Source organism: Canis lupus, chromosome 32, assembly GCF_011100685.1.
Source record: "Canis lupus familiaris isolate Mischka breed German Shepherd chromosome 32, alternate assembly UU_Cfam_GSD_1.0, whole genome shotgun sequence".
Taxonomy (NCBI): Eukaryota; Metazoa; Chordata; class Mammalia; order Carnivora; family Canidae; genus Canis; species Canis lupus.
The window spans coordinates 10,017,892-10,042,970 of record NC_049253.1 but is presented as its reverse complement, the minus strand read 5'-3'; the positions used below and the strand labels follow the sequence as shown (position 1 = coordinate 10,042,970).

The 25,079-nt window shown below is 39.5% G+C and overlaps 1 protein-coding gene across 1 annotated transcript in view; it reads left to right on the top strand.

Annotated features, from left to right (window-relative positions):
• Positions 1–25,079, top strand: part of MCUB (mitochondrial calcium uniporter dominant negative subunit beta) — a 100,251-nt gene that overhangs the window by 54,360 nt on the left and 20,812 nt on the right. The window contains exons 3-4 of the mRNA XM_038581923.1: positions 20,065–20,140; positions 21,049–21,219. Of these exons, the coding sequence (XP_038437851.1) occupies positions 20,065–20,140; positions 21,049–21,219 (247 nt within the window). The remainder of the gene's footprint in view (positions 1–20,064; positions 20,141–21,048; positions 21,220–25,079) is intronic.

Below are 25,079 nucleotides of genomic sequence, written 5' to 3'. Positions count from 1 at the left end.
ACTGTCATACTTATTCTCACTGTATTATTCTTGTCCTAAGCCTATTATTGTGAGGAACCTCCCACAAAGGAGAATTGAAATCTCAGTTCAAGAGTCCAGTTCAGATTTAGCTGCGAAACTTAGAATCTTTGTATAGGAAATACATTGTCCATTAGTTTAATGACTTTTCACAAAGTGAACATACCTATGAGCAAGAAACAGAGTATTACCAAACCTTAGAAGCTCCCCTTGCTCTCTTTTAGTCTCTGCCTAAACCTGGAGGTATAACCATCATCCTGCCTCCAATGCCTTAGATTACTTTTGCCTGTTGTTGGAATTTATATAAATGGAATCTTAGAGCATGCACTCTTCTGTACCTTTTGCTGACTACATTAGTGGGACATAACCGTGTCGTTGCATTGTTAGAATATTCCATCTGATGAGTATACCTCAGTTTATTCATTGCACTGATGAAGATTTATGTAGTTTCCTGGGTTTGTTTATAGAGAGTGCTTCTATGTATTTGGGCACACATGTAATTATTTCTCTTGGTTCATACCTAAGAGTGGAATTGCTGGGCCATTAGGTATGTGTGTATTTGGAGGTACTATCAGTTTTCAGAGTGGTAGTGTAGTATACAACTATCAACAACAGTGCAGAAGAATTCCAATTTGAACATAGATCTAGTTAATCACCTTCCTAGGATGGAGCCTGATTGGCCCAAATTGGAGTAGATGTTTGGTCAGTTACACTGAGGACCTAGGTGGGAGCTTAGGGGGTTACATAATACAGACATGGTTTGCAAAAGCCCACTATTGATACAGTCTAGCAGAAGTAGAGGCAGTTTCTAAAATGAGAGATTGTATAAATTATGTGGATCTCCTAAAAGGTTTCACCATCTCTTAGATTTGCAGATTAGATGTACAAAGAAAGACTCAGAGTTAGAGGTTCAGCTTTGAGTCATCAACCTAGTAATTGTAGTGAAAGCCATGTGACTAGATGAGAGTGCCCAAAGAGAATTCAGAGAGTAAGATGAGAGAGAGTGGTTCATGGCAGAACTCTGGAAAACACCACACTTAAAGGATAACAAGAAAATCTCTATAAGTTAAAAATAGATCTGCCCTACGACCCAGCAATTGCACTGCTGGGGATTTACCCCAAAGATACAGATGCAATGAAACGCCAGGACACCTGCACCCTGATGTTTATAGCAGAAGTGTCCACAATAGCCAAACTGTGGAGGGAGCCTCAGTGTCCATCGAAAGATGAATGGATAAAGAAGATGTGGTCTATGTATACAATGGAATATTACTCAGCCATTAGAAACAACAAATACCCACCATTTGCTTTGACATGGAAACTGGAGGGTATTATGCTGAGTGAAATAAGTCAATCGGAGAAGGACAAACATTATATGGTCTCATTCATTTGGGGAATATAAATAACAGTGAAAGGGAATAAAGGGGAAAGGAGAGAAAATGAGTGGGAAATATCAGAAAGGGAGACAGAACATGAGAGACTCCTAACTCTGGGAAACGAACAAGGGGTGGTAGAAAGGGAGGTGGGTGGGGGTGACTGGGTGATGGGCACTGAGGGGAGCACTTGATGGGATGAGCACTGGGTATTATTCTATATGTTGGTAAATTGAACACCAATTAAAAAAGAAAAGAAAAGAAAAGAAAATCTCTATAGGAGACTGAGGAGGTGTGATCAGAGGGCCAAGGGAATGTGGTATCATGGAAGCCAAGAGAGTCCTTCACAGCAATCAGAAGTAGTGACTGCTGCTGCTGCAAAGTCAGTGACTAAAACGTTTTTACTTGATAGATAAAAGGTCAGTGGCCTTCTGAGAGGAATTTCAGTGAAATGGTGGAGCAGAGGATAGAGGGCAACAGGTTTACAGATTAGCGAACCTGCCAGAAGAGGAGATAACAGATGTGGCCAGACCTCTCAAGTCACTTAGGGAAGAAGGGTAGAAGGGGGTGGAGTTTGAGGGAAGGCAATCAGAAAGTAGCAGAGACTTGAGCACATTTACCTGCTGATGGGAAAGATCTGAGTGAGAAAATACTCCGAAAATCGAGGTCTCTTAGGTGGCAGCAAAGGCTGGGCTCCAAGCTCTGGGAAATGCGTTATAGCCTTTGGAGGATGTGGAAAGACTCCTTATGCTGCCAACAATGAGAAAGCAGGAAGGGTGGCTGGATTGGTAGAAGTTTGAAAGAGTCAGTCACTCAGCATGTAGGAGATGCTCAGTAAATGTTAGTTGAATCGTTGACTGACTATATTTTCAGGTAGTATATCCTGCAGTTTGAGCTATTGTTTTTCTTTGCACTCTGGATCTCCAGTGAAAAGGGATCTGCTGCATAGCTTATATTACTCAGGAGAGCAGTTGTTTCCACATCTACCACCACATAATATGTAATAGCTTGGAATTATGTGCTTGCTAAAGAAATCCAGATATGTTCCCTTTATATGGTGCCCATCTGTTTCCCAGGATGAAACATGCCTTGCAGGGATCTTCAGGTACTTCTGCATTATATACAAGTTGTAACTATAGGGATGCCTGGGTGGCTTAGTGGTTGAGCATCTGCCTTCAGCCCAGGGCCTGGTCCTGGAGACCTGGGATCGAGTCCCACATCAGGCTCCCTGCATGGAGCCTGCTTCTCCCTCTGTCTGTGTCTCTGCCTCTCTCTTTCTGTGTCTCCCATGAATAAATAAATAAAATCCTTAATTTTTTTTAAAGTTGTGACTATAAAAATGTACTGATTTAAATCAGTGTGTTTCTATATAGCATGTGTATTCTAACATGTGTATATTTACACATTAGACCATATGTATCTAAATAATATCTTTAGTTTGGGGAAAATAGAAAATATTTGTATTGACTTTACAAAATGCTATGAGTGCATTTTTGTAGTTGTTCTCAGACCCTGGGCCACTTTAATTTGAATGTCTTTAATGGTGGTAAGCATTTGTCCTTTCAAGGGGAATTGGATTGTTTCAGACAGCCAGGCGTTGTTAGGAATCAATTCTTGCCTTTTCTCATCTGATTTCCAGTATGTGTCTTAAATCCTTTTAAAGTCAGTTACATGACCTCATGATATCTGTGGAGTACAACTGAGCAATCCTTGAAAAGAGCAGTAATGAAGGAGTTCTCACTTGTGGATGTGGGGAGGGCAAACCATAGCGCCCTGTTACTGCTGGAAGCCCCATACTTGGACTGGTGTCACATGGAGTGCTTTTGTAGCAGAATAATTAAAGTTGTCCTGAAAAGGCTTATATTTTAGAGGTACTTTGTTTTTATTTATTTTTCCATATCAGTGCATTGCTGTTGACTTTCAACTAAGAAATTTAAACTGCTACCCTCTGGTTTATATTCATTATGCACATTATGCTAGTTCCTGCCATTACCCATTAAACATGAGTAGCTCTTTTTCACCCTATGTCAAACAGTTCTTTCTTTTTGAAGTAATGCTGCTGCTGCTTTTGTATTCTCTGCTGGGCTAGACTTCTGTTTACACCAGACTTTCTATTTCATGACACTTGACATTTTCTTATTGCTAGAATATAAGGTTGGATCACAAGACTGTTCTTACTTGAAAGGGATGAAAACAGTGAATTAAAAGAAAATACAACTTCAGTCTCCCTGCTGTCTTATTTTTTCCCTCTGATGTGTTTTTATTTTTTAAATATTATTTTTAGATTTTTATTTATTTATTCGAGGGGGGCGGGTGGCAGAGACACAGGCAGAGGGAGAAGCAGACTCCATCCCAGATCCCAGGATCATGCCCTGGGCTGAAGGCAGGCACTAAACCGCTGAGCCACCCAGGGATCCCCTGATGTGTTATTTTTAAATAAATGGCTTGTCATCGGGTTATTGGTATACTCTCTACCAGACTTTTTAAAAGATTTTATTTATTTATTTGAGAGAGCACAAACAGTTGGGAGAGGGAGAGAGAGAGGGAGAAGCAGACTCCCTGCTGAGCAGGGAGCTCAATTCGGGGTTCAATTCCCAGGACCCTGGGATCATGACCTGAGCCAAAGGCAGACACTTAACTGACTGAGCCACACAGGCACCCCTGTATTAGATTTTTAAATTAAGTTTTTTAAAGATTTTATTTATTTATTTATTTGACAAAGAGAGTATAAGCGAGGGAGCAGCAAGGAGATGGAGAAAGAGAAGCAGCCTCCCTCCTGAGCAGGGAGCCCAATTTGGGGATCCATCTAGGACCCCAGAATCATGACCTGAGGTGAAGGCAGATGTTTAACTGACTGAGCCACCCAGGCACCCTTCTACTAGATCTTAATGCTGAAAATAATTTATCATTTGTTAACATCCAAAAGAAGCAATATTACTCGAATTATATTAGATAAGTAAGTTTATTTTACAAAAAACTCATGCTGTCCTGAAAATATGACTCCTCTAACAGGATTACTAACTGCTTGAAGTTTCAACATGGGTTCCAGATGGGATGTAAATTGAAAGAAGAGCTGAGTTTGGGTTAGTCAGTCTTGAAATGCTTCAGCTCTGCATGTGTGGTGGGTCTGTGTAAGATTTTTAGAATGGTCTTTTAATTAAATCCCTCTGAAAAAGGGTTGTTGTAGCAGAAATATGATAGTTAGTCTTTTACACCTTACTAACATGTCAGGAAAATGCCAGTTTTTACAGTTTCTAAATAAGAACCTGTTAAGGGAATGTGAGTTTTTGTGCTTGTTTTTTCCTTATTTGTTTCTTTAAAAAATTTTTTTCTGGGGTGCCTGGGTGGCTCAGTTGGTTGAGCATCTTGCCTTCAGCTCAGGTGATGTTCTTAGGGTCCTGGGATCGAACCCCACGTTGGATCCCTGCTCAGCGTGGAATCTTCTTGTCCCTATCCCTCTTTGCTCTATCTCAATCTCTCTCTCTTTCTCTCTCAAATAAAATCTTAATTTTTTTTTCAATTCCCGGAGTATCCATAGTTTTTTACTGGCATGCGATAAAAAGTGTAGAGTTTATATAATGTTTTACCACTTAATAGGTTACTTCTCTCTGTAAATGGTAATTTTAGTGTTTGTCTAACCTATTGTTTTTAGCATTGTTTTATTTTGGAACAATCTAAATGCAGTAGGAAGAAAGTTCAGAAACAAAACAATCTGAGAAGTCGTCGTTGACATGATACCTTTCTCCCTCAAGTAAAAAGATATTCTCTAACTTACCTACAAAATGACCACCCAAATCAGAAAATGAACATTGATATGTTACCACCATCCCACTCAAATATTGCCAGTTTTCCCATTAATGTTCTTTACTACAAAACATTCAGTATCACAATTGAATCTGTCATGTCTCCTTCAATCTGAAACTAATATTCTTTGACTTGCAATGATTTTGACTCTCTTGTAGATTGCAGTTATTTTGTATTGTCTCAGTTTGGGTTTGGTGTTTCCTTATGATTTGATTCAGGTTATGCATCTTTGTTAGCGATTTCACACCTGTTGCATGTAGTCTGTCTTGGCATGATTTCAGTTTGGCCCCATTACCAATACTGTTCACTTTGATCACTTGATTAAGGTGGTGTCTGAAAGACCTCTTTCTTTTTCTATTTTTCACTTGGGATTAATGCTTTTATGTGGAGGCATATTAAAACTATGTGTAAGTATCTTGTTCCATATAAGACTTTAATTTTTTTTTTCATTTACTTATCAGAATGGACACATGGTTTCCAGTTTTCTTCAATGGATTATAATGTTACTATCATTATTTTAATGCTCAGATTGTTCTAGGTTTGACTGTTGAGAACTCCCTTCAAGCTGACTTCTGCATCTTTTTGATATGTGTCCCATTATTCATTAAGAATCTCCTTGCTTTGGGATCCCTGGGTGGCGCAGCGGTTTGGCGCCTGCCTTTGGCCCAGGGCGCGATCCTGGAGACCCGGGATCGAATCCCACATCGGGCTCCCGGTGCATGGAGCCTGCTTCTCCCTCTGCCTGTGTCTCTGCCTCTCTCTCTCTCTCTCTGTGACTATCATAAGTAAATAAAAATTAAAAAAAAAAAGAATCTCCTTGCTTTTTAGAACAGCAAGATGCTTTGGGCTCATTTTGTCTTTCCTGTTACCCAACCCTGGAATTAGCCATTTCTCCAAGGAACCCTGGTTCCTTTTGGATGAGAATGGTATTTAGAAGCCAAGATCTAGATGCTAGGGTATGCTCATTATTGGGAGTGTTACTGCTCACAGCCCCTCACAGAAAGAGAGAATACACCCATATAAGTATAAAAAATATAAACACATATACATTAAACATTTGAGTCTTTTTAAATGTTTTATATTTATCTTGTTGGTTTTATTTATAATTTTACATGTTAAAAACCATGAACATGAACCCCTGCCAGTGCTTCCAATTTTTTTTTTACAATGCTACAGCATTTTTAAAAAAATTTTTTATTTATTTATGATAGTCACACAGAGAGAGAGAGAGAGAGAGAGAGAGAGGCAGAGACATAGGCAGAGGGAGAAGCAGGCTCCATGCACCGGGAGCCCAACGTGGGATTCGATCCCGGGTCTCCAGGATCGCGCCCTGGGCCAAAGGCAGGCGCTAAACCACTGCGCCACCCAGGGTTCCCTGCTACAGCATTTATTCTAGTTTTCTCCTTTATATATTGTAGCTCCTTTTTTGACAGGATAAATCTGGTTTCCATTAATCTTGATATATTTGTTTATGTAATCAGTTTTCTTGTATGTGACAGTCTCTCATCCCTGCCACTACTCCTTCCCCTACGTAGATGCTGTCCTCTCCTGATTTGGGTTCTAACACTGTGTTCTGGGCCTGCCTCCATGCACATGCCTTCTGCATTCCATTTGGCTCCTGTCATCCCACACTCATCCCCCTTCCAGTGCTTAGGCTGCTTTTACCCCCATGCTGGCTGCCCCTTGGCAGGGATACCCCCCAGCCATATTTGAAGTCCATCTTTGAGCCACTCCTCTCCCTCTCCACGAGTGCCCTTTTCAGAAGGAATCTTAGATTAAAGAAGTATTCGAGTCCTAAGCAGGAAAAATAAAATTATATCTGCACCTGATGCACTGTGGTGAAGCTGCAGAACCTAGAATTTAGAAAGACCAAAGAAAATCTCACAGAAAATCTCAAACTTAAATTTTTTTTTTTTGGTTTCATTTATTTATTTTGAGAAAGAGAATGAATGAGGGGCAGGTGGGGCAGAGGGAGAAGCAGACCCCCCCCCCCCCGCCCTGCCCCTGCTGAAGAGGGAGCCCCGATTCCAGGACCCTGGGATCATGACCTGAGCCCAAGGCAGATACTTAACCAGTTGAGCCACCCAGGCACCCCAGAAGATGTTCTAAAAGAGAACAAAGGGAAAAGAATCTCTTCAGAGTTCTGAGGGGAAATAACCTGGAGTATTATGTTCAGTAAACTATTAGTTTCAACAAGCTAAAGGCTGAAGACTAAAAGGTTATTGAAAGTTCTTATCTGGAAGTATAAACTTGAATATCTATAAAAACAAGATGTAAGAAGAAATGGAGAGTAAAATAGTTGGAAAACATACAAATGAATCGAAGAAACAGTCACTATATAAAACAATAGTTGTAGTGTCAATTTAGGGTTTCCTGAAAAATAAAGTGGAAATCATTCCTTAATTGTGATTGATACAGTCTAAATCCTCTATTGTTCAGCAGGGTAGAGAAATTAATTTTACACGTCAAATCAAGTAAGAGTGGCTCAGAATGTGATAAAGCAAACACTAGAGGGATAGAGGGAAAAAAACCATATACTTTCAAACCAATAGAGATACAGGAATATTTTTTAAAATTATATTATTAAAATAAAAGAAAAAAGGGAGCAAAGGAAAATCAGGATAAAGACAAAACACAAAATAGGATGGCAGATATTTATCTGGGATAATAAATGTAAACAGATTAAACTCAACGGTGGAAAGGACAGAAGTTGCCAAATTTATTAACAACCTTGATTGAGGATTTTACTACACATACAAAAGATCTCTTTGAAACATTACTCAAAGTTGTACTGAGCAAAATTTAACATGGAATAAGAATGCAGAAGAAATATTGAAGAAGGAAATCAGTAAAAAGAATAAAAAATTAATAAAACTTAATATTTTGTTGAGTTTTTTTGTTTTGTTTTGTTTTTAATGTAGACTCTATACCCAACGTGGGGCTTGAACTCACGACCCCAAGATCAGAAGTCACATGCTCTACCGACTGAGCCTGCCAGGTGCCCCAAAACTTAATGTTTTAAAACCTGTTTTATATACCACCTAATGTAGAGTTCTTGTGTGAGATGTGTCAAGCAAGCAAGTAAAACTCATTGGTTAGATCATTGTTTTGCTTTGAAGCTTGTCCTTGGTTTTTGTTTTTGTTTTAGAAACAGACTCTTTTTTTTTAAATTTTTATTTATTTATGATAGTCACAGAGAGAGAGAGAGGCAGAGACACAGGCAGAGGAGAAGCAGGCTCCATGCACCGGGAGCCCAACGTGGGATTCGATCCCGGGTCTCCAGGATCGCGCCCTGGGCCAAAGGCAGGCGCTAAACCTCTGCGCCACCCAGGGATCCTGTCCTTGGTTTCATTAGTGTTTCATCATGGTTTTTTGTAGAACCTCACACTGAGCGCTTGAGCTTTCATGATTTCTTTTTACCCCTCTCTCCTGCCAGATCATACTAATACAGAGTAGCTCATTTTTTATGAACTCTTCTGACTTATCTCTAAATTACGTTTTAAACCTACCTAACAAAAATTGCATTTTGTGGCACACACTAGGCAGTTATCTTAACTAACACCTCGGTTTCTTTTAGGTACTACATGAACCATCAGTGTTAAATTTTTATTTTTTGACCTAGCTAGTAGTCCAAGGAGAATAGTTCATAACATGATTGAAACAGAACAGAAACAGAAGTAATGCATACAGCATTTGACTAGTAACCAGCATTAACTTCCATGTGTTAAGTGTAGTATCTCAGCAAGACCATGTTTATATCCTTTCTGAGCGCTTGCATTTAAGCCAGTCATTCCTGCATTGTCTGGACTTATCTCCGCAGGATCCCTAAAATTCATGTGGGTGTACGCATGTGCACATTGAGTGGATGTTTGTATATTTGTGCGTATATGTATTTATATGTATTTTCATTTGTCCTTTCTTCATTCTCTTCCTTTCTTCTCTTTACCTAACAAGGAAATGCTTTTTTTTTTTTTCCCAAGGACTTTATTTATTTACGAGAGACACACAGAGGCAGGAACACAGGCAGAGGGAGAAGCAGGCTTCCTACAGGGAGCCTGATGTAAGACTTGATCCCAGGACCCCAGGATCATGACCTGAGCCAAAGGCACACACTTAACCACTGATCTACCCAGATACCCCAAAGAAATGCTTTTGAAAGCAAGTAATGAAGGACTACAAACTATACAGATAGATGGTACTAGGCTAATTTGCTTGTCTGTTACCAAACATGTTGGCATGTTAAAATATTAAAGTATATTGGCTTAAGAATACATCATTTACAATTAATGAATTGGTTTTAGCATCACTGTATGAATGTAGTTTCTTAAGAGATATTTGTAATAGAAGTACCTAATACTTCCTCTTATTCAGACCTCTTGGCTGTTCAGACCACTTTTTGTTTTTAACATGGATTTTAATAGCGTAGAGTTGATTTTAACAACTACTGTTTCTGTCTTCCAAAGTCCCCTTCCTTACACTTCGTCCAGAAACAGAGCTCACTCTCCCCACAGGTGTAGGCACAGCATATGATAACCTGAGCCGGGTGCAGTTTCATATCCTGCTTCCCATGGGGTGACAGTATTGACAGTACAGTGAGGCATTTTAAACAATGGGGGCTCCTAAGTGCTTGACTGTGCTCACTTATTCACTGACTTTAGGCAGATTACTTAATCTCCTCATGTTCCTGTATTCTAACAATTAAGATGTGGGGAACAGCCTGCACATAGATGTTTATAGCAGCTATATTTATAATCACCACAATTGAGAAGTATCCAAGATATCCTTTGGTAAGTTGGTGAACAAATTGTGGTATTCCACTAGACAGTGGAATATTATTTAGCACTAAAATGAAATGAGCAATGTAGACAACAGTATTATAATTGTCAAACTTGATGAGAGACTAGATCTTAATTATTCCCACCTGCAAAAAGAAATGATAATTATGGAGTGCTAAATATTGATATGGCAATCATAAATATATCAAATCAATGTTATACACCTGAAATTTATACAGTGCTGTATATTAAATATATATTTTTTAAAGATTTTATTTTATTTATTCATGAGAGACAGAGAGAGAAGCAGGCTCCATGCAGGGAGCCCGACGTGGGACTTGATCCCAGGTCTCCAGGATCACACCCCAGGTGAAAGCAGCGCTAAACCGCTGAGCCACCAGGGCTGCCCTTTAAATATATTTCAATAAAAAACCAACAAAAGAAATAAGCTGTCAAGCCATGGAAAGACCTGGAACCACCTTAAATGCATACTACTACTAAGTGAAAGAAGCCAATCTGAAAAGGCCCCATACCTGTATGATTCTGACTGTATGACATTCTGAGAAAGGTGAAACTGTGGAGACCGTAAAGGATCAGTGGTTACCAGGGGCTGCAGGACTGAGAGGGAAGCAGAGCACATAGAATTTTTAGGGCAGTGAAATTGTTCTGTGTCTTGCGCAATGGTGGGCACAAGTCATTATGCAGGTATTAAAACCTGTAGAATGTACCACCAAGAGTGAACCCCTGAGGTACGCTATGGACTTTGGGTGAAAATGATATGTTAAAGTGGGTTCACAGATTGGAACAAATGTACCACTCTGGTACTGGGTGTTGATATTGGAGGAGCTGGTGGGGTGGGGGCAGGAGGGTTGAGGATATATGAGAATTCTCTGTATTTTGTTCAATTTGCTGTTTTAAAATTGATCTAAAATATAAAGTTTATTTTTGAAAACTGAGGGAGCCACATGCTGGGTTAGCCCCACAGACTCTTGTTTACCAACTCCAGTTCTCTAGCTGCTTCCTATTACATCAGTGCTAAGCTAATTTTCTTGATAAATGGAGTGATAAATATATTTGAATGAAAAAAGATGTGAAGTAATAGTACTACCTCATATGGTTGCTGCAAAGATTAAGATACTGCATGTAAAACATCTAGCTCTAGAAGAAAGAAGAATGAGGCAAGCAAGGAAGAAAGGGAATGAGATGAGATTGGTCAGACAAACAGCATCTCATTGGCCATGATAAGGTTTTTTTTGTTGAGGTGTAAAGGGAAGCCATTGAAAAATGTTAAGCAGAAGAGTGGAGTGATTGTGTTTACATTTTAAGATCACTTTTGCTGCTTTGAGGAGGGTAGCTTGGAGGAGAGCAAGAGTGGAAGCAAGTAAATGAGTTTGGAAACTTACGGTAGATCATGATGGCCTGGACCAGAGCATTAACAATGAAAAATTGGAGAGAAGTGGCTAAACTGTACAGTAGAGTGGATGGGTTGATTAAATTGATGGCATTAAGAATTACTCCCAGGTTTGACTTGAACAGCTAGGGAAATGGTGTGTCAGTTACTGCAGGAGGAAGGTAGAACCAGAGGAAGAAGTTTCAGGGGGTAAATCAAGAGTTTTCTTCTGGATAAATCTAGTTTCAGATGTATATGATTATGTAAGGGGAGATGTTAGACCGGCATTTGGTGTCCTAGACAGGACCTTGGGAGAGGTCTGGCTAGAGAGTTGAGGGGCTAGAGATAGAAGCCTGATAGATAATATGTTAAAGAGTAAATGGGAGTTAAGGATGAGCCAGTGTAGATAAACTGAAAGGTTTGGCTAAGGAGAGCATATGAACGGGGCAGTAGGTGGAGGGATATGTTATTAGTGGAGGGTTTGGAACTTTTTAAATATGAGAGATAGAAGAGTGTATCTGTGTACTGAATCTGTAGTTTGAGACATAGTGATAAGAGATGGAGTTAAGATTTTGAGAAAGCCTGAGATATAGAAGATGGAGAGCAGTTGAGGAGGGCTGGCCTTTCAAGAGGAAGGTCACTTGATTGTAATAGAAGACAAGGAAGTGATAGTAAGAATAGAGTTCTATAGTTTTATGGCAGGAAGATGAGAGAGAGAAAAATATGTGTTGGCTACACAAGGTAGGTACACGGACAGGGCTTTCCAGTGTACCTGAATGGGATGGGAGAAGATGCAAAGGCAAGGAAGCAAGCAACAGTGTGTGCTAGTCCAGAAACTGCAATGTTTCCCATGTCTGAAATCAAGGGTTGGGGGGTGGATGGTGCTAGTGATGGTAAGGTGAGACCAGAGAACCGAACAAGAATCAGCTTATGGAAAGTTTTCTTTGAAAATATTTCTCTCTGTAGTAGAGAGCAGAGAGAGGTTTTTAAATCTAGAACTAGTTTGACTTTATCTGATTTCAGAAGATTGGAATAGATCTTACTGTGGAATGAATTGGTGGGAAAAGCTGTTGCAGTGATTTAGGCAAGATGACTCGGACCTGAACAAGGGCGGCAGGGGTGCAGATAGAGGGAGAGGATGGATTTGGGGGCTCCGTGTGAATTAGAATCTGCACGCCTTAGTGGTAGTTCAGTTGTAATTTACTGGTCTACCAGTTGATTTTGTGGAATATTAGTTGTTGATAGCTCTCAGGGCTTTAGTTCTTACGACTGGTCATTAGTGGTGTGAATTCACCAAAATAAGGAATAAAGGAGAGGATCAGGTCTATGGAGGAATGAGGAAGCTCAGTTGAGGAGGTATTAAGGCAGAGGTACCAGTGGACTGTCCCAGTGAGGACCTCTGGTGAGCCTCCACCAGCAGGAGGCTGGTTGTTCCAGGGATGCCCCATGTGTCTGTTTTTGTCTGATTCTGAACCTTAGGAAGATTTGCTTGTTTGGGTTCAGACAAGTGTTAATCTGGAGTTGTACTGAGTAAAGCAATATGAAACAAAATATTTACAAGACATTTTATAATACATTATCAGGGTCCCAAAACTGTTACTGTGTTATGATCTAAACATCCTGCAGTCTTCTCTGAAGAAAAAAAAATGAAAAATCTATGTGCAAAAATGTTCAGAATCAGATTAGCTGATAATGGTAAAAATTTGAATATGATGCATAGAAAATAAACTAGAAGATATATATTATATATGTGTTAACTGTGGTAATTCTAGATTATGGCTTTATTGGTGGCTTTTCTTTTTGTGAGCCTGTGATGTGTAGATTTTCTAAAATGAGCATGCATTCCTTTCCAGTGAGGAAAAAATACATAGAATAGTGTATAAGTAGTGTTGGAAGTGTCCAACAATAGGTAAATAGTAAATTCTTGTACATCTGTAGGATAAGTGGTTATGGGGCATTTAAAGTTATTTTGTTAATGAGAACTTTTGAGGTAGGTAAATGCTTATAAAACCTTAATGATCAGCTCTTCATGGACTATGATTATAGGAATACTATATATATATATATATATATATATATATATATATATATATATATATGAAGAAAGGCTGGCATGACAAGGGTTGGGAATGTAGATGCTTGTTTTCTATATTTCTCAAGTTGGTGCAATGACTTTTTTTACATTTCATCTTTTTTTTCTTTTTTGAGTTTTCTGGTTTTTAAAGGATTTTTTGCTTTTTTCCACTTTCCTTGAAGAATTTTGTTCCATTTTTTTCTGCCTCAGAAACTGTAGATTGAGTGGTTTCCTTTAGGTGTTTAATGTACACATGTAATTACAACTTTTCTAACAAAGTCTTAAGTTTTTCATTGTCTTTGCCCTCTTCCTGAACATGACAAGGATCTTCACATGTCCTAAGAATCCAAAGTAACATAACAAACCTTGTTTAGGATTTTCTGCTCATTTTAACATAAAAAAAAATAATTTAAACTTTCTTAACTAATTTATTTACCACGATATTTTGTAGCTTTGATATTTGTATCTGTTTCCTGGGGCTTCCATAACAAAATACCTCAGGTTGGGTGGCTTAAACAACAGCTGTGTTTTCCTACAGTTCTGGAAGTCAGAAGTCTGAGGTTGGCAAGTTTGGTTTCTCCTGAGGCCTCTCCGCTTGGCTTATAAATGTTCCTCTCTTCTCCTTGTGTCCTCATGTGGTCTTTATTCTGTTTGTGCACATTGCCTGTGCCCAAATCTCCTATTCTTAGAAGGGCACCAGTCATAGTGGATTAGGGCCCACACTTACCTCCTCAAAATACATTCACATTCTGAGGTTCTGGATGTTAGGACTTCAATGTGAATCTGTGGATTAGAGGGAGGATATGATACAGTTTGGCCCATAAGGGTGTTCTCTTGCATTCTGCTTCCATCTGGGTTTAATTCCCTTCCTCCTGAAGAAGTTCATTAACCAAGATGTATGGAAAGGAAGCTGATCTCTGTATATCTTTGAAAACTCTTCATTTCCTTCAACCCTCAGAATTTCCTGTGATAGTATTATAGGTTGGTATTTTCCCTTAGCATCTTGAGGATATTCCTACATTTATTTAAAAAGTGTTTGTTGAGCCCCTATATTGTGTGTCAGGTGCTTTCAGCAGTAAACCAGACCAACTCCCTCTGTGCTCCCAGGGAGTGTGCACACTAGTGGGTAGAAAGGAAATAGCGTTTGTACAGGTTGTATGAAGGTAAGTTTTCATTTTTCTAGGGTAAACAGCTAGGAATGGAATCATTGGGTCACATGGGAAGTGTGTGTTTAACTTTATAAGATACTGCCAGAAGTTTTCCAGAATGATTGTACCGTTTTATATTCTTGCCAGTAATGTGTGAGAATTAATTCCTCTTTAAGGTTTATCTTTTTGTGTTATACCTGGGTGAAAGCCTGTCTTATTCATTAGTTTTCTTTTCATTGACTTTATCCAGTCTAGAATTTATCCAATCCATTAATAACTGGCTTTCTTGCCGGTATATAGATTTTTTTTTCTATTTCCAGAAATCCTAATTAGTTGATCATAGTTTTTTGTTTCTGCTGGTTTTCTTATAATTTTTTGTTGACTTTTTGGAAGCTAATTCTCCCTTTTATCTTTGAAGACCCTAAATATAATTTATGTTAAAGTCAGCTTTGAATGAGTCTTATTTTTATTTTCTCTAAATGTAATTAATACTCAAAATAAAGTTGTTGGTTCCTCCTTAGCATTTCATTTCTCATATACTAGAATTTTGGAGTATAGACTCTACGAGTTTATCTTTCATTCTGTACTCACCCCTTTCTGGCTAGTAATTTTACATTGCTTCCAAGTGGGATCCTGTGGCCAGAGCCCAGAATCGGTTCTTAAATTTCCACCTATGGTCCCTGCCCTGGAATGTTGCAGTGATACTGGAGATATCATAGATCAAGTTATCAAATGACTGGAAGGCTTGCCATGCGTTTAGTCTCTCCTACCCCTAAAAGGGTCAAACTCTCAGTTCTTAGAATTTTTCAGAAAAAAGAAAAAAAAAGTAAAAATGTGACTGTCTTAGAATTAAAAAATGAACACATTAAAGAATTTATTTTATTATAATGTAAAGGAATCCAGGTAGATGTTATATCCAGCCAAAAGGAAAAATGAAAATTGTACAAATTTATGTGGAGAGAAGAATTTTTTAGATGAATTGAAATTGGATATGAAACTGATTAGGGGTATTGAATCACTACCAGGTTGGACAGAATGTATATACCTATCCATTACCTACAGTTTAAATAGTTGTAAAATGGCCCCAAACCAGTGAAAAGGGCTAGAATGTGTTAAGTTGAAAAAGTGTGCTGTAGACAATATATATTTTTCTATTGAGATACTTTTTTTTCTTCAGGATCCAGAACCTTGCTGACTCTCTACTTGAACCTTGCTTAAAACATTGTGTTTCTCTTTTGTTTTGGTACAAGGAGATACATATGCTGTTTTTTAATGGAGCACAAGGGTCCCTTAAGTGTGCATCTTGATTTTATTAACAATAATAAATATATTTAATTGAAAATATGCCAGATCTTTAGAAGCAATCTGATCTTGCCAATTGGCCCCAACACATGCTCGTTACACATCTTCTTTATACTACCGCCTACCTCCCTTTTACTTTGAAGTGCAAACAGACCTCTCCTATATTAATCATATTTTTCCCTTTTGTTATCTTCTAATATAGCCATCTCCTCCTTTTTCTCACAACCCATTTCCTTCTGAACACTCTGCCTGTCAAAGATCAAGGAAACTGGTATATCTTGAAGCTGGGATTCCAACTTTATCTGATTGCAAAGCCTGTGTTCTCTCCACTAGACCACCCTGACCTTGCAGGAAGACTTAAAGAGGAAATGTTTTTTAGCTGCACCTGGAGAGAATGACAGGATTTGTTAGGCAGAAGTAAATACAGAAGGTACTTTCATGAAAAGTCAGTGACTCCTGGCTTGTTTGTCTGGGTCCTAAGTTTCTAGTGAGTGATAAAACTGTGGAGGCGAGTTGGTCCATGCTGCACTTTGTGGGCTCATAAACTCTGTCTTGTGCTTGCGTAGTACTTTGCTTTGTTTAATTTCTATATCAGCTCTGCAAGATAGATGTTATTCCCACCTAACCGTTGAGAAAACTGAAGCACGGAGTTGGCCCTGTGACTTACCTGTGATCTCCCAACTGTTAAGCGGCTGAATTAAGTTTAGAATCGCAGTATTTTTGGCTTCCAGGGCCACTGTTCTTTCTATTTTATATAAGCTGTTGAAGCCTAAGAAGTTTTTAGGGTTGTATTATGATTGATTAGAATTGTATTTATGAAAAATGTGTGATAAATGAGAAGTCTGAGTCTTTTTTTTAATAAAGATTTTTATTTATTTATTCATGATAGAGAGGCAGAGACACAGGTGGAGGGAGAAACAGGCTCCATGTTGGGAGCCCGATGAGGAACTTGATCCCGGGAACCCAGGATTGCGCCCTGAGCCAAAGGCAGGCGCCAAACCGCTGAGCCACCCAGGGATCCCCTTGAGTCTTCTTTAGATGTGATCCTGAGTATCATACCATTTGAAGGTAGTGACCTTTGACCCAGTGCTAAAATTTGGAATTCAAAATGATTCTGTGCAAAATTTCCACGGTGCCCTGGAAGCCATGGAGGATCCTCTGGAGCCCAGGTACTCAGAGTGTGATCCTCACACCTGTAACTTTAGTATAACCCTGGGGCTTATTAAAAATGCAAATCCTTACACCCCTACTTTCAGACCTACTAGATCAAAAATCTCTGCGTGGGGTCCAGGAAACTTTTTAGGGAGCCCTGTCTACTTAACAGATGCTAGTGTAATAATCAGGTGATTCTTGGGAAGCAAGCAAATACTTGAGAAAGCTCTGGTATGTTTTGCTGGCTCTTCTACCTTTCAGCATCTCCTGGTTGTCAAGTGGTTGCCTCTAACATGATTTCCCTGGTAGTAGATGAGAAGCTTCATCAGCACATTAAGTGATACTTTCTGATCGGGAATTACCGTTGGTATCTAGGAACCTGACTCATAAGCTATCTAACTTTATGTTGGACTCTAGCATAGAATTTAGCTAGGATGTAAAAGTGGAACTATAGGGAAAAAGGCTTGGAAGGCTACATACCAAACTACTGTTAAAAAATTATTCATGGCACTCGTTGAAGAATGGTAAGGCAGACTTTATTAGGGGGACAAGGACAGTGGGGTTTTGCAGTTGAGAGAGGTTGGGCTCAGCTCCGAATGCAGCAAGGAAAATGGTGATTTATATCTGAAGGGCAGGGTGGGTGGGAGTGATGGATGGAGAATACTGAGAGGGGAGAGTAATTCTTTGCTAAACTGACTGACGAAGACTCTTCCTGAAAGTAGACCAGGATGATCAGATAATACCTATATGTGGAGAATGAGGAATTTGATTGGATACTGAGGGTGGAGGATTCTGGCTAAACTGACAGGTTTTTTGTTAAAAGGGACTCTTGGAGGATACGCCAGAGGAGCCGGACTAAAGTTTAGTTGAGAGAGTCTTTAGGGTGCTTGGGTGGCTCAGGAGGTTAAGTGTCTGCCTTCTGCTCAGGTTATGATCTCAGGGTTCTGGAACGGAGCCCCACAGCCCTGCTCTGAGGGAACCTGCTTCTCCCTTTCCCTCTGCTGTTCCCCTGCTTGTGCTTTTTCTCTCCCCCCGCCCCCATGAAATACATAGTCTTTTTTTTTTTTTTAAGAGTTTTTTTTTTTTTTTAAGAGTTTTCTGGGAGAAGTTGTGAAATGGTGCAGAAATAAAGGGGGGAAAGGGGGGAAAAATAAAGGGGAGGGCTTTAACTTTTACACCTGGCTTTTTTATACTTGACTTTTATACATAGAGAATCATTTATATCATTAAATATTTTTATTTTATATTTTTAAAGATTTTATTTGTTTCAGAGAGAGAGAGAGAGGCGCAGAGACATAGGCAGAGGGAGAAGCAGGCTCCCTGCGGGGAGCCTGATGTGGGACTCCATCCCAGGACCCCAAGACCATGCCCTGAGCAAAGGCAGACTGAACTGCTGAGCCACCCAGGCATCCCTCATTAAATATTTTAAAGAAGTATTTTGGTAGAGAATTCTGATGTGTTTTCAAGAAGATACATTTTTTTTCTCAGTTTCTTATAGTTTAACTAAAAGTAGTAGGAAATAGGAAAAGAATAACAATATTGTACCATCCATTATCCAGACTTGGAGAACTTCTACCTACTTTATTCAGTGAGAGCTACATCTATTTTAAGAAATAGGGTTTTCTTTCTTTTTGTGTTAGTAGTGAGTTATTTTTAGAAATAAAATTCAAATGAACAGCCATAAATTAACGTAACATGATATTTTGTTGTAACTAATAGACTGTGTTGTGTTTAATACTAGAAATATGTATCTGAATGTTTAACTTACTGATAACCTTGTTTTGATTTTGAGGGTAGTGAAACATTGTTTCATTTTTCATAGCAGTGAACACATTTTTAACAATTTGATTTAAGTGTACCCTTGTATAAATGAAAACTTGAAAAATATAACTTAGAAAAGAATTCTTGGAACACCTGGCTGGCTCAGTGGAGCATGCAACTCTTGATCCTTGAGGTTGTGGATTTGAGCCCCATGTGGAGATTACTTAAAAATCTTTAAAAGCAACCAGAGAAAGAATTCTTCATTTCATAATTACTGGCAAATTTATTATTAATAAACCCTTTGCAAGGTGATACGTTAAAATCACTGAATGTTCGGATACCTGATGGCTCAGTCAGTACATATGTCAACTCTTGATTTCAGCTCAGGTCTTGATTTTCAGGGTTGTGAGTTCAAGCCCTGTGTTTGGTTCCATGCTGACGTGGAGCCTACTTAAAAAGAAAAAAACTGGATGTTGTGACTGGGGTTTGTGACCTCTGGTACAGGTTCTTTTGAGTGCCAAATGCCTATGAACCAATTTTCCAGTACCCTTTCTTTCAACTACCAATGTGTCTTTATCTACATAGCACACCGTGATGTCATCTAGTCTTTAAGCCCCAGTACAACTGTAAACCAAACACCAACACAAACTCTAAAATATGTCCCATAGTAAAGTAGCCATTTTATTTTTTTCTTCTAAGATTTTATTTTTATTTATTCATAAGAAATAGGTGGGAGGGGTGCAGTGGCAGAGGCAGGAAGGAGAAGCAGGCTCCCTGTGGAGCAGGAATCCCAATGAGGGACTGGATCCTGGGACCCTGAGACCATGACCTGAGCTGAAGGCAGATGTTTAACCAACTGAGCCACCCAGGCTCCCCGTAAAGTAATCATTTTAGATGTTCTAAGCCCAGCAGGACTGTCTGTAGAACTTTCTGTGATGATGAAATGTTCTGTTTCTGTGCTTATACAGTAGCCAATAGGCACCTGGATCTATGTATGGAACACTTGAAATGTGGTGAAAGTGACTGAGAAACTGAATTATTAGTGTTAATTTTAATGTTGATGGTCACATGTGGCTAGTGCCTACCATATGGGACAACAAAGCAGAAAGGTTTGGTGAGCCTCTCTCTAAGGGCTTACTTATCTGAGTATGTGTGGGAAGCTGAAGTGTTTATCATGCTTATCCTGTAAGTTTAGAAAAATCTTCTGGTAAAGACACTTATTTCAACTTTCCCACTTTTTCTAAAGAAAAAATCATCTTTCTTACAGGTTTTGTGTGTGAAGCTGTGTGGAAATCTAAAATTCTATCAATCACATTTTTATGGTACAGTGGTGCCCCCTGATGGTAAGCTTTCTTATCACTTCTTTGATCTCTATGCTAATGTTTTTGCATTCTTCCAAATAAAAGGATGAGTATGAATTTTGAGCAAAATGGACTTTTCTTGTGCCTCTCCATACTCTCCCCATCCCTGCCCCCAGTTCAGGTCTTCCCTTTTCTGCTGCCTTAATGTCTCTGATGTCTTTTGGCAAACTCCTACCCTGACAAGCAGATGAGTTATAGATGAATTAGAAGCAGTTTCTGCCCTCAAGAACTTAACTCTTCACCTGGCAAGACTGAGCAGATAATTATAATAAAGTGTGACACATTCTTAATGAAATGTTTTTTTTTTTCATAAAAAGATTTTATTTATTTATTCACGAGAGACACAGACAGAGAGGCAGAGACACAGGCAGAGGGAGAAGCACGCTCCATGCAGGGAGCACGATATGGGTGGGACTCCATCCCGGGACTCTGGGATCACGCCCTGAGCCAAAGGCAGACAGATGCTCAACTGCTGAGCCACGCAGACGTCCCTGCTTAATGAAATGTTATTGAATGGTAAAGAATAGGTAAGTTGTAGTATAATGAAGGCACTATTATAGGAATTCAGAGGGTTAGGAGTTCCACATTTAAGCATTTTTTATAGAATCTTGTATTTTAAAATTGCTTTTTAAAAATTAAGTTTTGGGGATCCCTGGGTGGCTCAGCCGTTTAGCGCCTGCCTTCAGCCCAGGGCATGATCCTGGAGTCCCAGGATCAAGTCCCACATCAGGCTCCCTGCATGGAGCCTGCTTGTCCCTCTGCCTATGTCTCTACCTCTGTGTGTGTGTCTCTCTCATGAATAAATAAATAAAATCTTTAAAATAAATAAATAAATAATATAAAAATTAAGTTTTATCCATTCCTATATTCCTGCTTTTTTTCTTCACCAGAAGTAACAGTTAATTATAGACATGGACTTCCCTTGATAACACTCACTTTGCCATCCAGAAAAGAGCGCTGTCAATTTGTGGTCAAACCAATGTTATCAACAGTTGGTTCATTCCTTCAGGACCTACAAAATGAAGATAAAGGTGTCAAAACTGCAGCCATCTTCACAGCAGGTACATATATATTTTTTCAATTTGTCTTTTTCTCTTCTTCTGAACCTTTGTTTTGTTTTTATTCTAGACAGTTGATTCTTTAATTCATTATATAATAAATAGTTGGCCTTTATTGTGTCTTCCATTTTTGTATATCAGTAATATAAAAAAATTAACTCTGTTGAATAAAGAGTTAATGGAATAGGTTTAACATAAGTGTCAGTTACTTATTTTATAAACTTAGTCCAAAAATTTTTTCTGAGGAAATTTTAATGACAGTCATTAGCATGTAAATTTCAGCACAATTTGAATAATCAGAAAACAAAATGCAGTTTTAATGATTAAAATAGCTAGTGAATAATTACACAAATCATTCATTAATCTTTATTTTTTTAAAAAAAATATTTTATTTATTTATTCATGAGAGGCACAGACAGAGAGGCAGAGACACAGGCAGAGGGAGAAGCAGGCTCCATGCAGGGAGCCCAATGTGGGACTCGATCCTGTATCTCCGGGATCACGCCCTGGACCAAAGGCAAGCGCTAAACTGCTGAGCCACCCAGGGATCCCCTTAAAGCAGTTTTGATCTCATATATTTTCTGATGGAATTAGTTTTCAGGAAGAATATATATATATATATACATACATATATATATATATATATTTTGTTAATACCAGTAGAGATGGTTAATAACTAGACATTTCAAGTTTTAGGGTATAGCTTTTATGCCCTCATGGTCTGAAGTGGTCTTGAACCTACTGCCCCTAAAATAGAATAAAGAATTCTTTAACCCAGCCCACCATAGAGGCTATAAATAGCGATAAATGACCAAATTTACATTTTTATTTTATTGTAGTTTGACATGCTTAGAGTAAAATTATTTAAGCATTAGTGATTACTGTTGCAGTTTTGAAAAGGAAATCATCTTCCCTATTCAAGTTTAGAGCCAAATGAGGGATAGATATAGAAGCAGAAAAATAGAGATTAAGAATTTATTTACTCAACAAATTGAGCATCTAATATATTCCAGGCACTGCTAGGTGCCAGAGGCAGAGCAAAGAACAATAGAGATAAAAAAGTCCTGCTCTTCTTGAGGTTATATTTTAAGAGGAGAAAGAAAAAGGTAACGAAAATATGTAGTATGTTAGATAATGACTATTACAGAGAAAAAGCAGAGTGGGGCTGTGTTGGGTGGGAGGTGCTCTCAGAGTGGATTTGTATGTGGTGGAGGGGGGAGATGCTTGCAGAGTGGGTGTTTATGTAGTGTGGGGAGATGCTCTGGAGTGGAGGTGTTGTGGGGTGGGAGGTGCTCACAGAATGGGGAGTTTGGCAGGGCAGGGAGTTGCTCACAGAGTCATGGAGTGAGGTGTGGTGGGGCATGGTAATGGGAGGAGATGCTTACAGAGTGGGTGTTTATGTGGTGGGGGAAGATACTCTGGAGTGGGGGGGGGTTGTGCTGTGGGAGGAGGTGCCTTCAGAATGGGGAGTTGGGAGGGAGGTATGGGAGGAGATGCTCTCAGGAAGGCAGGGTTTGGGGGGGGGATGTGATGTTCCAGGTTGGAAGGAAGACCAAAGAGAAGGGGGAGCTGTGTAAATGGGGGAGCCCTCCTGGCAGAGGCCCAGTTGTGAGAGTCAAGCCTCGGTGGCTGTAAAGGAGGCAGCTGGGTGAAGTATTGGTGGGAGGGATGAGGGAAAGCTTTATTGTAGGTTATGGTAAGGACTTTGGATTTAACTGCAAGGGGAGCTTTCTTCCTGACAAAACCAGGATCAGAATATAAGGTTTTAGTCCTCTAACCACAGTGGCCTAGTGCTCCTTCTCTGAACTAGACTGAATGGTCACAGGAGCCCTCAAAGCCCAGGGGCCAGAGCCTGCTTGCTAAGCTTCCAAGAGCTGGCAGCTGCAAGCCCCTGTGCCCAGAAGGGCACCGAGCACAGTCCTTGTCTGATGGTATATGTACTCATCTAAGTGTTCCTTCAGTGAATGAAATAAGCAAGATTAAAGCGGTGATTGACATGTACCGTGCTTGTTTCTAAAAATCTGAGTAGCTTTGAAACATAAAGCATAAAGGGAAAGACAGGAATCTTAGAAAAAAGGGCTCTTGAGACTGAGTGAAAACACTTTATTGGGGTTTAAATCAATACTTACCCAAGAATCGGTAGAAAATTCAAGACTGTATCATTAGGTCCTTAAAAGTGTTTCACATAAATCTTTTGCTGTATAAAGGATAATGTAGTACTTCAACTGAGAAATCGCACTCAGGTGATTGCTATTTATAGTCATATTTTAAGGAGTAGGTTTGAAGTTATTTAAATGTAAATTTTTAAATGACACTTGCAAAGTCATATAAAATGATTTGGTGTGTTGCTGATCTTTAAAAAGAGAGAGGCTCTCTGTGGGTGGAATTTGCCTGCATTTAATCTGGGCTTGAAAAGAGTGTTCTAAGCTTGTCACAGTTTTGCCCATAGTGTGGGTTGAATTATTTGGCAATTCCTGGGAAAATGATGTCACCCCAACTGATGAACAGGAACCCAAACAGCCAAATTCAAGGAACAGACCCAGGTGCAGACTTGACTTGCTGCCTTCTGGAACAAAAGAATTAGAGAGAGCCAGACAGGAGGCAGACAACCAGGTTCTTCCTGATTTTGCTAGCAGCATTATTGTTGTCATACATATTAATATAGCCGAAATAGCTTTAGTTGAATGTAGCCAGGCAAATGCCGGGCTAAGAGAAGATAACTGTCCTGAGCTTTATATCACTAATGTGTGGACTGTTCTAAAGGGATAATGATAGAGAAACCCTTATCTACCACCAGTTTGTTGCTTATTCAGTGAATTTGCTTTCTTAACACCTGGGTTGCATTAAAGTGTACTACACTTTTTTTAACTTAAAAAATATAATAAAAACTAGGCTATATAAGAAGCTATGCCAAGCACACCACACTGAGGTTAAAATTTTTCAAGAGGTTCCCCACCCCCTCCCAATTGTTCCTAGGGTATTTGCAGTTACTATGAAAACCACACATACACAGATTGACTCCTTAGGTTTAATTATGTTTATCAGTATCCCTGCTGATACTGGGTTCCTGTTCATCAGTTGAGGTGACATCATCACGCTTCCCTCCTGGAAGCTTTGCCTCTTCACCTTTCCCCAGCTAGAATAGCAGGGAGCCCTCTGTGGTAGTGGTTGGTGGTGCTGTTTGGCCACTAAGTTTTAACAAATCAGTCACCTCTAATAATTAAAAGGCTTCTAAATGTTATTATCTGTGTGCCTTACACATACCAATCAGGGGCCAGCAGACATGGACTCTGGCTGAGCAGAGGAGTGTGTCAGTAGATTCTGGAGATTGGAATTCACAGAGAACCAGGCTCAGAAGAAGGCAGGGGTAGAACAGAACAAAGACCAGGTTAGCCTAGGATCCACCTGATGGGCTCTGCTGACACCTGCACCCCCTATATGTCACCTCTGCTGCTCTAGCCTTGCTGTGAAGTGTTCCCACCTTCCTTGAGGCTTTATGTGACCTTGTGCAGATAAAGTCTCACTAGGAATATCTGCCTGGATCCCAGCCCAGCTGACCAAGTGAGAGAGGGAGCACCTGCCTGCTCTGTGTGGTCCTGTGTAATGCGAGGTAGAGCAGGAAGGGAGGATTCCTCACCATGGGAACAGTATTGGATATGGAGAGCCCTCCAAAATGAAAATGTCCACTACTGTATTGTAAAGACCTGGTTAGTAAATATTTTCTATATGTTGGAAAATGGTTTTCACCATTTAAAACGAGAACATAGGGATCCCTGGGTGGCACAGCGGTTTAGCGCCTGCCTTTGGCCCAGGGCGCGATTCTGGAGACCCGGGATCGAATCCCACGTCGGGCTCCCAGTGCA